This window comes from Camarhynchus parvulus, chromosome 2 (genome assembly GCF_901933205.1).
Source record: "Camarhynchus parvulus chromosome 2, STF_HiC, whole genome shotgun sequence".
Taxonomy (NCBI): Eukaryota; Metazoa; Chordata; class Aves; order Passeriformes; family Thraupidae; genus Camarhynchus; species Camarhynchus parvulus.
In genome coordinates, this window is record NC_044572.1 from 109,662,082 (window position 1) to 109,677,912 (window position 15,831).

Below are 15,831 nucleotides of genomic sequence, written 5' to 3' on the forward strand. Positions count from 1 at the left end.
TATTTCAGAGAACATTTTTGGACTCTTCTCTTAAACTCTTCTTCTGTTTGGGAAGTGATCTCAGTAACCCTTTGTGTGATGGCTGGCTGGATACAGAGAATGAGAACCATCTCATGCAGGAAGTTGGTCGTGTCAAAACATACACATACCCATGGGGAAAAATGACCTTAAGTTCAAGTTATTGTTGACTCTCCTGTAAAACTGAACAAGCCAGGTGTCTGCTTTGTTACTTTGGTTTCTCTGTGAACACTCAGAAATATTTGTGATAAAAAATCGTTGTTGATAGTGGGCTGAACTGTAAGGTGAGATCTGGACACTTCTTTGTCAAAGCTGAGGTGAACTAAAAGCACAACAGTCTTTTTTGTGGAAGTGAAATTGAACTTGTCAGGGGTAATCAGGCAATCATTTCCCTGCCCTGATACTCGAGCACAGGGGCTGCACCCTCTACACTCCTGTGTGGACATCAATGAGTCTTTGTCAAGTATAAAGTATTTTGTAGAAAAATCTTCTGAAGAAGAAAGAAAATTGCTTTTCTTCTGATTTACTTAAACATTTTCATCTTGATTTCTAAACAGTTGAGTGTGTCAGCACTAAAGGTTTTGCAAATTACAGTGGCGTGATGCTGTAGGAGGAAGCTCCCTGCATACAAGAAATGCTGTCTCTGTTTAGCTATGCTCAAGATGCTGGTTAGAAATTTTTCCATATACTTCCTTCTTTGCTCTGGATTAGTTATACACACACACCCCTACTGTCTGTAAGTTCAGAGAGCTCTCAAAGTTGAGCTTAGGAACCTGGCTAAGAGAGAACTAAAGCTGTTAGCCCAGCCTTGAGAGCTATGGGTGGACTATGCTAAAATCTGCTTATTTAAATGCTTTTCTCAGGAAATGAAAATCAATAAGGATGTTCATTGCAGAGGGTTGGGACCGGACTAGTGTGTTATAACAAGCTGGAGCCTTGCAATTAAAGTTTTTAAATCATGGTTTGATATAATCTTAAATAATTGCATTGGACTGACTTGCTTGGCATTTGGGTACATGGGCCAGAAGAAGCATGATCATGGTTTGTTTGAATTCAAGGGACTGTGGGGATTGAGGAAGCTTAAGAGATTTTCATTTTCACTGTTATCTTCTCATTGTATGGAAAGTCCTGCTGTGTATGGGGACTTCAAGAACATCCATTTCACTCGCATTAGTTGAGGTGATTCCTCGGATGCTCACGGCAGCACATTGTGGATCCAGACTGAGTGGGAAAGAGCCACTTAAGCATGTCACTGCTCAATGTACATTAGATAAGCAGGTCTTGGGTGCATAGTGTTAGGCTGAATTACAGCAGGGACTTATTCAGCACTGTTGCTTTCTGCTCATGCCTTCTGCTAATGACATTAAACACCATTTGGCCTTAGCTGGGTGCATCTGGATTAACGTCAATGCATTCTCTTGTTATAGGAGCAGCTTACTGCCAGTTCATGGACATGTTGTTCCCAGGGTGCATTAGCTTGAAGAAAGTAAAGTTTCAAGCAAAGCTGGAGCATGAGTACATTCACAACTTCAAACTTCTGCAGGCATCATTTAAAAGAATGAATGTGGATAAGGTAGGAATTCTGTATTTATATTTTGATCACTACATGTTTCAAAAGTTACATGAATTGTCTAAATTAATAAATAGGGGAAACGAACTTCAAAATTGTTGAAAATGCACTTTTTCAACTGTTGGATGGAGAACTAGAATTGCAATAAATGTTCTTGACCTTTCATCATCTGAAAAGGGTATTTGGGCATGAAGGGAGAAGTTTGGCATTTGGCTCCATTTAGGTACAAATTGAAAACTGAGTCCACATGTCTGCTGAGGAGTTGTGCCATCTAACTCATTATATCTTAATACCAGGGATCCTTTGATAAAACTCCATGTGTTGGAAATTCCTTGTCATCAGTGAATCTTCATTTTTTGATAAGTAAAATTATTAGTGACCTAAATTTCCAACAAAACATATTTGAAAATATGCTGTTCTTATAAGTATTCCATTTTTTTTTTTGTCCAAAGCAGGGTTTGAGGAATTTAAATTATTCAAAAGCTGGAATCATTTACCCAGTGATTGAATAGATGGGTAGCACATGTGATCTTGTAAAGTTAAGAATGGAAGCCTCTGAGAAAATGCTTGTTCAGCCTTAAGGGATTTAGTTTATGCTTGAATGTGAGAGTTTGACAGACTCACCAGTATAAATTACTGTGTTGATAAAAATGAATAATGGAAGTTATATTATCATGCTTATAGTTTTACACTTATACACTACCTGTTTATCCTTTTAAGGTTCTGCCCTGGCTTTTAGTGTTGCCTTATTCTGCAATTTAAACAGTCATAACAGAGGGTGCCTTAAGACTTCTACGAAGAACTGGAAAATACTCATTGTTTCATGAAATGTTATGGATACTTCTATTTACAGTGTGATTTGCTAGTGAAACATTGGGAAGACTAATGTAGTCAATTTTCCTGTAGAGAGCAAATTTATCATGCCTTTTTAATGTAGAGTTGAGGTACAAATGGAACAACCTGAAAAGACATGAAAAATGCAATGTCAATTCTTGCAGAAGCATCATAGATTTATAAAATGATGTACACCTGGCTTAATCCTGAAGAAGAAAATGAAAACCCTTTTCCAGCTGAAAATTCATAACATTCAAGAGGCATTGAGGTCTGCCTAACTTGGCTGTTTAATCAGCTGCATGAATTAAGCAAAGCAGGGCAGCTCTTCTGCAGTTGTAGTCCCTGTCTGCCCACAGTGCCTGGAAGCCTAGAGTACTGTGATATTGGCTGAAGACACCTTTTGGAGGTTTCATGTCTGTGAAAAATTTCTAAGATACTGATATTGAGACATCCTCATAGCCTTGCCTTTCTTTCAGTAGAACTTTATAAGGCATTTAAGTCAACTTCTGCATGTCCATAAACTGTTCTATGTATAGCTATATATGGAACAGAAAGAAATTACAAGGTTAAAACCTCAGGCTTGGTTCCTATGATGACCATGTGCTACCAAAATGTAGGTTGGTTTGAACTTTAGCATGTCTTGGAAAAGCTGCTGGGCTTTGTAGTTCAAACAGTTGGACAGAGAGAAAGAAACATCTGTCTGGAGTTTTTGAAGAATTGTTTGTTTGTAGTACGTCAAACTGTACCATGTCCATTAAAACCAGAAATCCCTAGTTGGCTGAATATAGTGTTACTCCCAGAGTAGTGTCATTCATCATGGGATGTACCCATGGGATGTACCCATGGGATGTAAGGGGGTACTTCTGTGGAACCATAGCTATAAAGACTTACATACACCCTATGTATTGCTACTTCAAAGGCTGGGTCTCATTGTGTTTTGTTTTCATTTTTTAAGAGCACTTGCAAATTGCCCCTTTCTTTTAGGAGCAAAACAATGGCAGAGGTTTCTTTGTTGGTGCAGTTAGTAGATTTTTTCAAATAAGTGTGTATATGTAATTTTTATATTTTAAAAAGGCAGTGATGTAATATTGGATGTTAATATCTACCTTATAGGTAATTCCTGTGGAAAAACTGGTCAAAGGGCGCTTCCAAGACAACTTAGATTTCATTCAATGGTTTAAGAAGTTCTTTGATGCTAACTATGATGGGAAGGAGTATGATCCTGTGGAAGCTCGACAAGGCCAAGATGCTCTTCCTCCACCAGATCCTGGTGAACAGATCTTTAACCTGCCCAAAAAGTCTCACCATGCAAACTCTCCAACTGCAGGTATTTTACCTCTTAAAGAATTCCATTTCTGTCTCTGAAGAAAATTATAAACTGTGGTCCACTCTACTTAAATGTTAGTTTAAAATTATTTCCTTGGGTGGTTGTGCCATTCTTTTTACCTTAGGCTTAGCATATTGAGACAGCAGAAAGTTAACATCTTGTGTGCTCTAGTTTGGCCCAGCCCTACTGAGCATACGGTCTCCTCCACTGAACTCCTTCTATATAAATGACATGGACTCCGGTAATGTCTGGTGGTGGAGACAAAGGCTTTTAACAATCCTGTTGCTGAATGTGGTATGTGCAACTGTATTCAAGAACATTAAATGGAGTGTGTTCCTCTTTCACACCTCCACCTTTATAGGGAAATGCTGATACAGGCTGATTTATTTTTTAATTTTTATGGTGAGTAAAATTTTACAAATCTTAAGGGCTGACCAGAAGAACAAAAATTAAGTTATTTTTGGTTTTATGTATGCTTATTGTTTGGGTACACTAGTCCTCCTAACTGAAAAACATATAGTTTTTGCTCTTTCACAAAGATATCTTAGTCTTCTAATTTTTTATTCTGTGCTTGTGTTGGATTTTGCTAACATAGAGATAACTCTTCAGAGGAGATGGGTGCTAAATTTTGAATTTAAAATCAAAACAGTGTTGATAAGTCGTGGATATTTTAATTATTGCTAATCAGTGCTTACACAGAGTCCAGTTTTCAGTTTCTCACATTGCCTTGCCAACAAGTAGACTGGGGGTGCCCAAGAAACTTGGAGGGGACGCAGCCAGGACAGCTGACCCCAATGGACTGCACAGATAATCCATACCACATGGCATTGTGCTTAGCCAGAAAAGCTGAAGGAATAAGGAGAAAGGTGGGGAGGGATGTTGAGAGTTACAGCATTTGTCTTTCCAAATCACCATTATGGGTGATGGTCTGGCCTTCCTGGAGATAGGTTAATTCCTGCCTGCCCATGGGAAGTGGTGAATGAATTGTTTGCATGGCTTTTGTTTTACCTAATAAACTGTCTTTATCTCAACCCATGAATTTTCTCACATTTCCCCTTCTGAGTTTCTCCCCCATCTCACTGCAGGGGACAGTGAGCCACCAGCTGTGGGGGCCCAGCTGCCTGCTGGGGTTAAACCACAGCAGTGTTTCTGGAACAGGCCAAAGGAGTAGACCTGATCTTTGGTGTTTATGTAATGTGGCTATGACTAGTCACTAAGCAGATGCTGGTTTTGTTAACTGAGAATTAAGTAAAAAGAAGAGCAGTTAACACTTAAGAAAAAGAAATAGTCACTAAAAAATTATTACTGGACATAGGTTTGTGCATACAGAAATACACATGCACACACACCTAATTCCTTCATTGGCTTGTCCTGGGTTTATGCTAACCCATTCCACAAATAAGGATTAATATTTAGTTGATTTAAAACCTGTGACCTGTCCTCACATGGGCTTGGATATGCAGCAGTACTCACAAAAGCAGGGGCAGGTGTGAAGCATGAAGCACCCTCAGTTTTAGGCTTCCTTGTGCTCTGGAATCCTACCCAGATTTCAGTGTTCTGCTCTGATCACTTCTGACGTCAGAGTGGGGCATACTTGGCCAGCTGCCTTCAGCTCATTAGTGCTTCCTGGAAATAGGGCACGTAATAGCAGGCCAGTGCTACTCTGGGCTTCTAAAGCTTGTTTACATCTTTATTCTGCACCATCTTATGCCTGAACTTCTGAATTTCAGGGTCTGGCACGCTCCAATTTCCCATGTGATGTCTTGCACTCCCTTTGGAAACAGAAAACCCAAGTGCTAATGTCAAGATGTTGTCCAATTCAGAAACTGGAAAAGACACTTTTATTAAACACAGACTTTACTCTGCTTGTTAATTCTTCTTACAGATGGTCTGTTCTTCCCAAAGTCACAAATGTGTCGTCCAAATTAAAGCTGTGCAGGTGACAATCCTACAGAAATTGAATAGCTACTGGAATGGAACCAGCCAGCTGATGTGGAGGATAATGCAGTAACGTCGTGTTGTGTTGTTGGTTGTTTGAAGAGCATGTCCTGTGCCTTCCCAGCCTTTGTATGGAATTGTACAACTGAGATAGTGTGATGAGTCATGATAAGATCCTGTGGCTGTGAGAGTTAGCTTTTCATGGAAAATGTCCTTCATTATTAACTTAAATATTGTCCAGAAGTATGACAGGCAGTACACTAGTTTAATTTCTGAGCTGAGGATGGTGGGGTATGGATATTACACGATGCTGGGTGAAATGAGAGTTCCAGCTTTTCTTGCTGCTTGCATTTCAGAACAGAACTAATTCAGTTAGGTGTCAGTCATTCCATGGGCTTACTGAATTCTGGGTGAGCACATTTTTGTGCCTTTGTGCCTCGCCTCGCTCCATCACAGAACCTGCACATTGGAAGGAATGGGAGCCCTTACTGATGCTCTGGGAGGAGTTCTGTATGCATCTGCAAACTTTTGTGTGCCTCATCTGCTGCTGTTTGGGAGTAAATTGGGATGATGCAGGAGCAAGTTCTGGGCAGCTGGGAAATTACCATGAAAGATGTGCTTCTGTACCTCTGTCTTCCACACTTAGCTGGAAGTGAAGGAGTGTTCATTACAGCTGCTATAGGAACCCTAATATAAACCCCAGGATATTGTTGGCCTTCTGGGTTGCAAGTGACATTGCTGGGTCATGCTAAGCTTCTCATCAACAAACACCCTCAAGTTCTTCTCAGGGCTGCTCTCAATCCATTCTCCACCCAGCTTGTATTTGTGCTTGGGATTGCCCTGACCCAGGTGCAGGACCTTGCACTTGGCCGTGTTGAACTTGATGAGGTTTGCACAGACCCACCTCTCAGGCCTGTCAAGGTCCCTCTGGATGGCATCCCTTCCCTCCAGCACATGACCACACCATACAGCTTGGTGCCATTACTAATTTGTGTGATTTGCTCTACCTTAACAATGGAACTTTGAAGTTTTAGTACTGCCTTGTCAGTTCATTAGCAAAACAAAAGGAAGCACTCTCGAGAAAAAATAAAGAACCCAGAGTATCTTTCAGCATAATCCAAAAGTTTTTAAAGAGAGTGCAGTAGACATACCTGAATGTACACATCTATTGTTTGGTGTCAAGAGCAAGCAGATATATGGGTAGTCATTCATATTTGGGCGTTTGGCAGGCTTTAAAATATGCCTATTCTAAATTGATTAGATATATGTATTTCTAAAGGAATAATTTACTTTAGCTACTGGCAGTTTCATATGCATTTCAGGTGATTCCATTTGCTCCGTGGAGTAACTCTTGGACAGAGTTTTGGGCTTGAGTGATTTAGGACATGATTGTTGACTATTCATAGCTGTTTTATAACATTGTTCTAACAATGTGTTTTCAGAGGTAGACTAAGATATGTCCTGAGTTAACAAGTGGTCAGATCCTTAAAGGCTGCTCAAAAACTTATCCAGAAAGGTACTGGCATGAATTAAAATTATTTTTGATATTTTAATCAGACTCTAAAGCTTGATGTGATGCCTGGTATCAGGTAGCTGCTTCCTGTACCTGTAAATGGATATTAACCCGTATCTCTATAAATGCAGAGTGTGGTCTTTATTTCATTTGAAAAAGAAATACTTTTAAAAGAACCCAAAAGTCAAGAAGTGTAAAAATGCCCTGGTTTTTGTGTTAATTGGTGGGCAGGCCAGCAGACATAGCCCTTCCCATTCCAAAGATGATCCTACTGGGGAGTCAGCGCAGGTCAAGGATAATGCAGCTCGGAAATGGAAGCATAAATAGGTCCCTACAACTAATCTGCTGTGCCTCCCTCATGCTGCCTTGTCCCCTCCTTCAGGAACAGAGCCGATTTGTGTCCGAGCTGGCGGTGGTGCCGTGGGTGGACGGCTTTGGTAAGGTGCCACAGGGTGCTTCCAGAAACAGCAGGAGCAGCAAGGTTTCACCAGGTGAATGCAGCTCCCAGGTGGGGAAATGAGGGTCTTTTCCTCCTTCAAGAAGCAGCACAGAGCACTGCTGTAGGTTCTTGGCAGCAGCAGCACAGCTGCTTTTAGAGCTGATGCCATCTGCCAGCCCTGAGCCAACTTTCGATCTCCTATAGCCCCCGCTTGGCTCTAATGCAGTGGTAAACAGCCTACAGATGTAGAGTCAAAATTGTGGTACAGGATTAAAATATTAGGGCACTGTTGTTTGTGCCAGTTCTAATGCTCCCTGCGGGAAATAGCGGAAAAGGCTTCATCTGATCAAAATTGAAAATAGTGATCAGGTTGTCAGGATTTTAGCTTAGTGTCTTATGTAAGTATTCCTGTGTGTCAGAGCAAATCTCCATGGAGCACTCTCTAGTGTATGGGTGGAGGGTGTCAAAAATACATGCGTATAAGACAGGTTAATAAAATTAATTATTTACATGCAAGCTAAAAATGTGAGAGGTTCTTAGATCTGAAGGCTGTTAGATTTTTTTAGTTTGAAATATTCAGTGAGAGCAGGATGACTAAAGCAGAGCTGGAAAATACTGGAGGATCACATGAGGGCTAAAAATACTCATGCTATGACAGGGAAAATAACCAGGGCAGAATGAACTGTTTGTGCATGAATGCATTATATATAATGTGCCATCAAAAAGCCAATTGCACAAGAGGAATACTGATTTTCTGTAGGGAAACAGTATATCCTGCTGTGACAGATGTGCTGTAAATTAATTTTGAGGGATAAAAATACTCAGCAAGTCCGGTCTTTATTTTAGCAGCTAGTGATACAATTAGAACTCCTGGGAGACTGGAGAACTCCTAATGTTTTGGGTTTTTTTGCTTTCCACCAAGACTTGCTACCTTTTTCCCCAGTGGCAGGCAGTAGGTGTTGGCAGTGGCAAACGCTGCTCGCTGTGGTGCAATGCTGCAGGACAACGTGGCAGAGCTAGAGATGGAAAGAGCTGCAGGGTGACAAACTGAGAGCGTTTTCATCCCTAGTTCATACAAGGCCAAGGAATTGTACTGACCAAGGGGAACAGCATGTGCAGTGACAGCGCCGGCCTGGGAGGTAAAGTGGCTCAGCTGTAATACAGACACATCTCCCCTGCCAGCATGAGGAGCATTTAATTTTTAAATCCACTGAGCTCGAGAATTTAGACCAGGAGGCAGCACGCTTGCAGTGCATGAGCCAGGGCCTTTTTTCGAGAGAGATGATTGTGTTGGGAAAAGCAGTGGTGAAAATGGCTATTTAATTTTCAGTGGACCATGGGTGTGGTCTGAGTGTCTGTGTTGCACAAATGTTGCACATTCTTTCCTTTTCCAGCATGCATTTCTTTGCAGATTTTTTTCAGATTTTCCTTTTGAGACTGCTTTTTCCTTAGAGCTAAGCAGACTGTGAGATTTTAGAAAATGCCAGTTTTTAAGAGCACTTGAAATTTTAAACTGTGTTCTTCTGTTAAGCCTGTGAAATGGTTCCATCCATTGAAGATAAATGTTTGCATACTTAAAGATATTTCTACAGCAAATAGAGGTTTTAGTTGAGAAGAAACTAAATTCAGTTTTTGAATATTTTAAATAATAAATATTGGTTATTTTAAATCTTTTGTAAAGTCTTCATTTTTGATGGGGAGGAAGGGCTTTGGTTAGTTCCCTTCCATCAAATCTTGTATTAAAGACAAATTAAGGCAGTCAGGCCATGAGTAAAACCTTTTCATTTGACAAGTGGCCTCCATTGGATTCTCTTACTTGGGTAGCTCTCTTGAAATTGTGAAAGTTTCAAGTACTCATACACACTTCTCTTTGCCAGCTGTGTGGCAGAGAGGATGAATGCAGAGCTCACCAGGCTGTACTGGACCAGCAGTAGTGAAAGTTTGAGGAGCTGAGAGGACAGAAGGGTCCTGCCAGCCAGGGGAAGGCAGTGCCACAAAATAATTAGGACAGATGCACTGCAGCATGTTGGAATTCAGAGTTAAGTCAGATTTTGTCTGAGGTCATTTAATTCCCATTAAGTATCATTTGTCATTGCTTATTTCATTAAGTGCCCCTAAACTGAGCATTTACTTGTGTCCTGGTGTAGCTACAATAATAAGAGTGTGTGAATATTAATTAATCTGCTGTTCTTGCTCTCTTGGTTTAAGTGGGTGGAGAGTTTTTGTTCAGCTTGTGAAGAAATTACTGTGGCCTCTTGTTGGGTTTGGTTTTTCTCCTGTGGTATGAGTCAGGAATATTCATTTTATGAAGTCCTTTAATTTGACTAAAATAGACTGTGAGTGATTCCCAAATTCCACTGAAGCAGTGGTTGTGTGGGCTCAGCCAAGTCTTGTGCTTGCTCAGGGCTTCCATTGCTCTCCACACTCTCCATTGCACGTCCACACTCTATTCATGCACGTGTTTCCTTGAAATTTTGCATAAATATTTAACAGCATACTAATTACTCATATAGCTTCAAGGGAGATTTCTCTCTAAACGTTAAGTAGGTCTCTTGTTACAAGACTGTGCCTGTGATGTAAAGAGAACTGGAATTTGCAGCACAGCTTTTTTGTACCCAAAGCTGCACGGTGCCAACATCCACTGTTTTATGTTGCAGAAGTTTGCATCTGTTTGTAGAACTTAGGTATTTAGCAAAAAGAATAGTGAAGATGAAACTGCATGGGATACATTTAATTATGGGATTTTTTAACAAAAAAACTAGTAATTGTTTCTGGAGTACCACAGATGGAAACCTCAAATGCATTTCAAAGCTGGCTCATCTTAATTTAGTAAAAGAACAGAATAATTTGTCTTTCAATTGTGAATTTACTTTTCTCATCTCTGCTAGTGTTATGTGGGCAGGTACAAAAAGTTATCCAGGTGCTAATTGAAACAGCTGCAATACTGTTTACAAAAAAATTCTAATTGGAACCCTGCACTGACCTAAAATCAGACCATGCTGTTGCAGAAGTTCTCACAGAACAGTGGAGGTGAGAAGACACCTCTGAGATCATCCTGTCAAACTGTTCTGCTGAAAGCAGAGTCACCTTGAGCTGGTTGCCCAGGACCATATCCAGTCACATTTTGAGTATCTCTGAGGTTGAAGACCCCTCAACTTCTCTGAACAGTTTGTTCCAGTCTTTGATAACCCTCGGAGTTAATAAGTTTTTTCTTATGTTTAAATGGAATTTCTTGGGTTTCATTTTGTGCCCATTGCCTTCCATCCTTTGGGGACCACTGAAAGGAGCCTTCTTTGCACCTTCTCTTGAGGTGTAGATAAGATCCTCCCTGAAGCCTCTTTTCTCCAGGCTGAACAGACATAGCTTTCTGACTTGGCTTGTGTGTGAGGTGCTCCATTCCCTTAGTCTTTGTGGCCCATTGTTGGACCCTCTCCAGTTCATCCATGTCTGTCCCATCCTGAGGAGCCCTGAACTGAGCTGAGCATTCCTCATGTGCCTCTCCAGTGCTGACTAGAGGGGGAACATCACCTCCCTCAGCCTGCTGATGGTGCGCTTCCCAGTGCAGCCCAGGAGGCTGCTGGCCTTCCTTGCTCAAGAGTGCTCTGCTGGCTCATGCTCAGCTCAGGCCCACCAGGACCCCCAAATCCTTTTCTGGCACAGTGCTTTCCAGTCTTTTGGCTGCCAGCATGTTTTGGGGCATGGGGATGTTCCTTTCCAGGGAAGGGCCCTGCATGTGTTTTTGAACATCAGCAGTAAGCTTGAAGAGGAATTAATAATGGCAAACAGTTATGTTGCAGATTACAATGCAATTCTCTCACTGATCAGGGAAAAGAAATGCTTATTGGAGACTTTTTACCTAAAATACCTTTATAAAATTTTGTGCTTTCTCAGAATGTGTAAATAGGTTATATATGAATATTTTCATGGAGGAAATTATGTTGGAAATAATTTAAACTGCTTGGGTTATGTAGTCCCTCTGAGCAGTGCATTAGGAGTTATTCCATTATTGCACTAATTGACTACAAAACCATTGCTCAACACCAAGTCATTAAGTCTATCAAGATCTTTTGTCTCTGTTTAGATATCTGGCTCTTTCAAGTACTTTGCATTACTCTACCGACCAGCATCCTTTAATTATTGTATGAAATTGGGCTTCTGCTAGAATGGAAGCTTACTTCTGGGCTGATTATAAAACTGATGCCTTAGAATAAATGTGCAGTAAAGCTTTTTTTTTCTTCCAGGAAATTTTAGATTAGAAATCCCTAAGCATTCTCTGTTGCAATTAAGCTTTATCCAGCTGTTGCTGATACCTCCTAGTAACTAGTTAGCTGGTTTTCATCTGTGTTACTGAAATTGGAATATTGTGGTCATTTAAGAGCTGATCCTGAGCAGTGGAGAAAAAGTTGATTTCTTTTGATTTGTCTAGACTTTATTTTTTAAAAAAAAAGTAAGCTTTATAAAGCTTAGTGGCACTTTGCTGTAGAAATCCAAAGGGCTTTGTTATTTTCAAAGGAGGGCAGAATACAATGCCCCATGTCAGTGCTGCAGGCACTGGGGATGAGGCTTGCTCAGCACGCTCTGGGAGGGCATCTCAGCTGCAAATTAGAGAGAATACCTGGGGATCAAATGTTTGTGCCTGCTCTTTCCTTAGCTCTCTCTGTGCCAACTTTAAAGCATTTACTTTTCAGTTGATACCCTGAACCTGCATCTTGTAGTTGTAGAATACAATAAGAAGTAAATGTTGCTGCTTTGGTCATTAAATAACTTGAGACCCAGCTAGAATTCTAGAGTCAAAGTGATTTTATTTTATGTGTGTGTTCTTATTGCATATTTTGACACTACTTTACTTCCGTTCATCTGCTAATCCAAGTGAAAATTATTTTCTTGGCTTTGAGAACATTTTAGCAATCCTACTATAAAGCAGCTGATTTTTACTTAGTTATAATATGGGCTGAACCTTGAAAGCATTGAAGGCAGAATGGTAACGTTTAGGCAATTTCATAAAGAAAAATAGCAGCAAAAGATCTTGGCATTATTAATGATTTTCAACAAATTATTTATTCTTTGCTGATCTAAGTATGATGTGAAAAAAATCTCATTTCAGACATATACACAACACTGAATTTTCCCAACTTTAGCAAGCCTGTGTACTATATCTGAAATCTGCTAGAGAAGAGTTTGTGTATGCAACAGCCACAGAAGCTATTGGAGTCACCAGTTTCTAAAAGAAACAAAACCAAGACAAAAAAACCCCACCAAAATCCCCACCAGTATGCTTTTTCCCCCTTATCTGTCTTATATTAAAGAGCATAGAAAAGGAGGATGGCTGTCTTGCACAGAAGTGTTTACACATGCTAACTGAATTATCAAGTTGTTTGTGTTCTGTTGGCTTTAGGTGACCCAGTTAATACAGAGTTATCCATAGGGGTGGGAGGAGATTCTTTCTACAGAGGGAGGCCTGTGACTAAATCAGGAAAGCTTAAGCTTGATTAAATAACCCATTGCTGCTCTCCTTTCCCATCACTTGCCAGCTCCTCCAATGAACCCCTGTCACAGTTCTAGGTCAGTGAGACTCTGTGAGCTCCACAGTCTGGGCATATGGACAGCCCCACAGGCTGTCTCTTCCTCTCCCTGCCTCCTTGCACTTTCTTCCTAGTAATGGCTTTTTTTAAATACATTGGTTTTACAAAGAATTGCTTTATTAAAGCATTGTCTGACACTGGGGGTACATTGTGGAAATGATAACTTAGAACAATTTGTGGTGTGCCATAAATCAAGTAATCCTATGGGAGGAGCAGCTGGTGAGGTGTGGGGTAGAAGGTGGCTGCTGAGAAAACCTGGGCAAAATCGCTCTGGAAGTGGGGAGCAGCAAGCTCAGAGCTCATCTGGGAGCTGGGTACCTGCTGGATCAGGGCTGTCTCCTGTGTGGCTCAGGCCTCAGAACTGACATCATTTGATGGTGGAGGATGGCATGGAGCCTGTCAGCACGTTTGGACAACTGTGTTTTGCTCGCTGTAGGAATCAGTGATGAACATGGGTGCTGCTGAGCGGGACCTCTGATTCACATGCCTGCCTGCTTAATAAATCAGAGAGGCCAGAGAGAGGCTGGGTTTCTGTTTTGCCTTCTTAACCAAACCAGTATCAGATGTCCCTCCAGTGCATCTCAAATTTATTCCTTGTTGGAGGGAACAAGGAAAAGGCAGAGTCAGAGTGCATTGCTTGTGGGTGCTGGGGCAGGGGGAGAGCTGTGTGCCAGGCACTCATGTTTGGGCTCAGTGACTGTATGGAACAGCCAGCCACAAGAAATGAAAGGTGGAGAGGCAGAGCAAGGCATGAGGAGCTGCCTGGGAGGTTCCTGTGAAGGCACTGCAAACCCTTTCACACAACTATTGCTCTGCTTGGGCATTTACGTGCCAAGTCATTGTGGAAAAAGAGTCATGCACTCGTTACTGAGGATGCACTCATTATTTGCCATTTTTGCTGGTGAAGATGTTGCTCCATATTCTGGCAGCTTTGCAGCACAAGTAATTAAATAGGAAAACCTAAGGATATCAAAACACATCTTCTGGTCACTGTGGTCAACTGTGAGTTCACCAATGAGTTTAATTTTGCTCTGTCTGAGTTTCAATGCCCTTGTCTCTGGGTGGTTTACATTTGAAAATGAAAAAAGCACAGAGGCAGTTTAGCTGACTTTATTTCAGCTCTGTCTTTCTCCAGGGAAGTTCAGGATAGCTGTGTATGTTAAGTAACGGGCTGGGGGAATGCTCTCTTAACAGCATTTTTTTTTTTAGCTGAAAGCCTCTCAAATCTAAAGGAACTTTTTATTCCTGGTGTGATGTTGTTTATTTTGGTTTTAGAGTTGCCTCAGTCTTAGTAGCACACTGAGATTGGTAGGAAATGTGGTTTTTCCTTTCCCAAGGCATAACAGCAGTGGAATTTTCTCTACTGTCACCTTGAAGTAAGAGAAAGGATGGATGGCTGTAAAATCAATTCTTGTGTTTCAGTACCAGGTTAATAGAAATGCATTTATTATAGAGATCAATCTTGTTTAATGTTTACTTATTTACTGTGTTTTTCAGGTGCTGCTAAATCCAGTCCAGCTTCTAAACCAGGATCAACACCTTCTCGCCCATCTTCAGCAAAAAAAGCTACACCAAGCAGCTCAGCATCCAAATCAGATAAAGATTTGGAAACTCAAGTCATACAGCTCAGTGAACAGGTAAATTTGCTTTAGGCACAAAAGTAGATGCATTCATTGTCACAGGCAGGCATGAAATCTAATATTGTCTTCTGATGAATGATGCTCTTCAGAATTACGAAGGGACAAAATGTGGAAATAGTTCAGCTGGAAAGAAATAAAAAAAGAAGAGATTTATTGTAAAAAATAATGTCTGGTAGAGATGACTGATTTTTGCCAGTATTTTTAAATTATGATCTTAGGAGTGACAAGTAAATCTTGCTGAAGCATGGTAATTTTATTTGATGTTGAAATATATCTTTTATTTCACCTGGATAGGAAAAATCCAAATAGTATCTGTGCTCTTGTGTATTATTAATTTGAAATAAATCATTTAATGTGCCACTGTGGAGGAAACAAGCCTGTTTGTCATACCAAGATGTTAAGAGATTTGCAGTTAAAAGTGAGACTAGAGCATTGTGCTCTGCTTTCTGGAAGGAAGGTGTTAAAGAAGCTAACACACCATTTTCATTTAAAAATGCAATCTATCTTTCTGAGAATACTTCGTTATTTTATAAATAACGTTTTGTGATATAATTGAAAAAGTTCAGGATTTCTGTAATGTTAGGAATGTAAGGGCTTCATTTTTGTTTATGCTCTGAAGCTTTACACCATTCTCTCATTTTTGAACTGCAAGAGTGTCTGCACTGGACAAGAATAAATACCTGCATCTGGCTTAAGACTGTGCTGTCAGAATGGTGTAAATGCCGCCACTATATATGCGGCCTGATCCCTGTATTTGTCCTTGGTGAGGGAAAATGGAAAAGAAAAAACTTGTATTTTAGAGCTCCTGGCAGCTGCATTCAGGAAGCAGTCATTATTCTGGATCAAGTATACTTTTCCACAGTTAAGGACATTTCAGTTTCAGACTCTAATTGACCTGAACAGCAATGATTTCAGTTTGCTGGGGCACTGTTTGCATGTTTTTGATGAGCTGTACACTGAAAGGTGGTGG

At 40.6% G+C, this 15,831-nt stretch overlaps 1 protein-coding gene across 4 annotated transcripts in view; it reads left to right on the top strand.

Moving 5' to 3' along the window:
- MAPRE2 (microtubule associated protein RP/EB family member 2) overlaps positions 1-15,831 on the top strand; it is a 97,926-nt gene that overhangs the window by 70,657 nt on the left and 11,438 nt on the right. For all 4 annotated transcript variants that reach the window (XM_030968745.1, XM_030968727.1, XM_030968719.1 and 1 more), the window contains 3 exons: positions 1,446-1,591; positions 3,536-3,749; positions 14,719-14,858. In XM_030968745.1, coding sequence (XP_030824605.1) covers positions 1,446-1,591; positions 3,536-3,749; positions 14,719-14,858 — 500 coding nt within the window. The remainder of the gene's footprint in view (positions 1-1,445; positions 1,592-3,535; positions 3,750-14,718; positions 14,859-15,831) is intronic.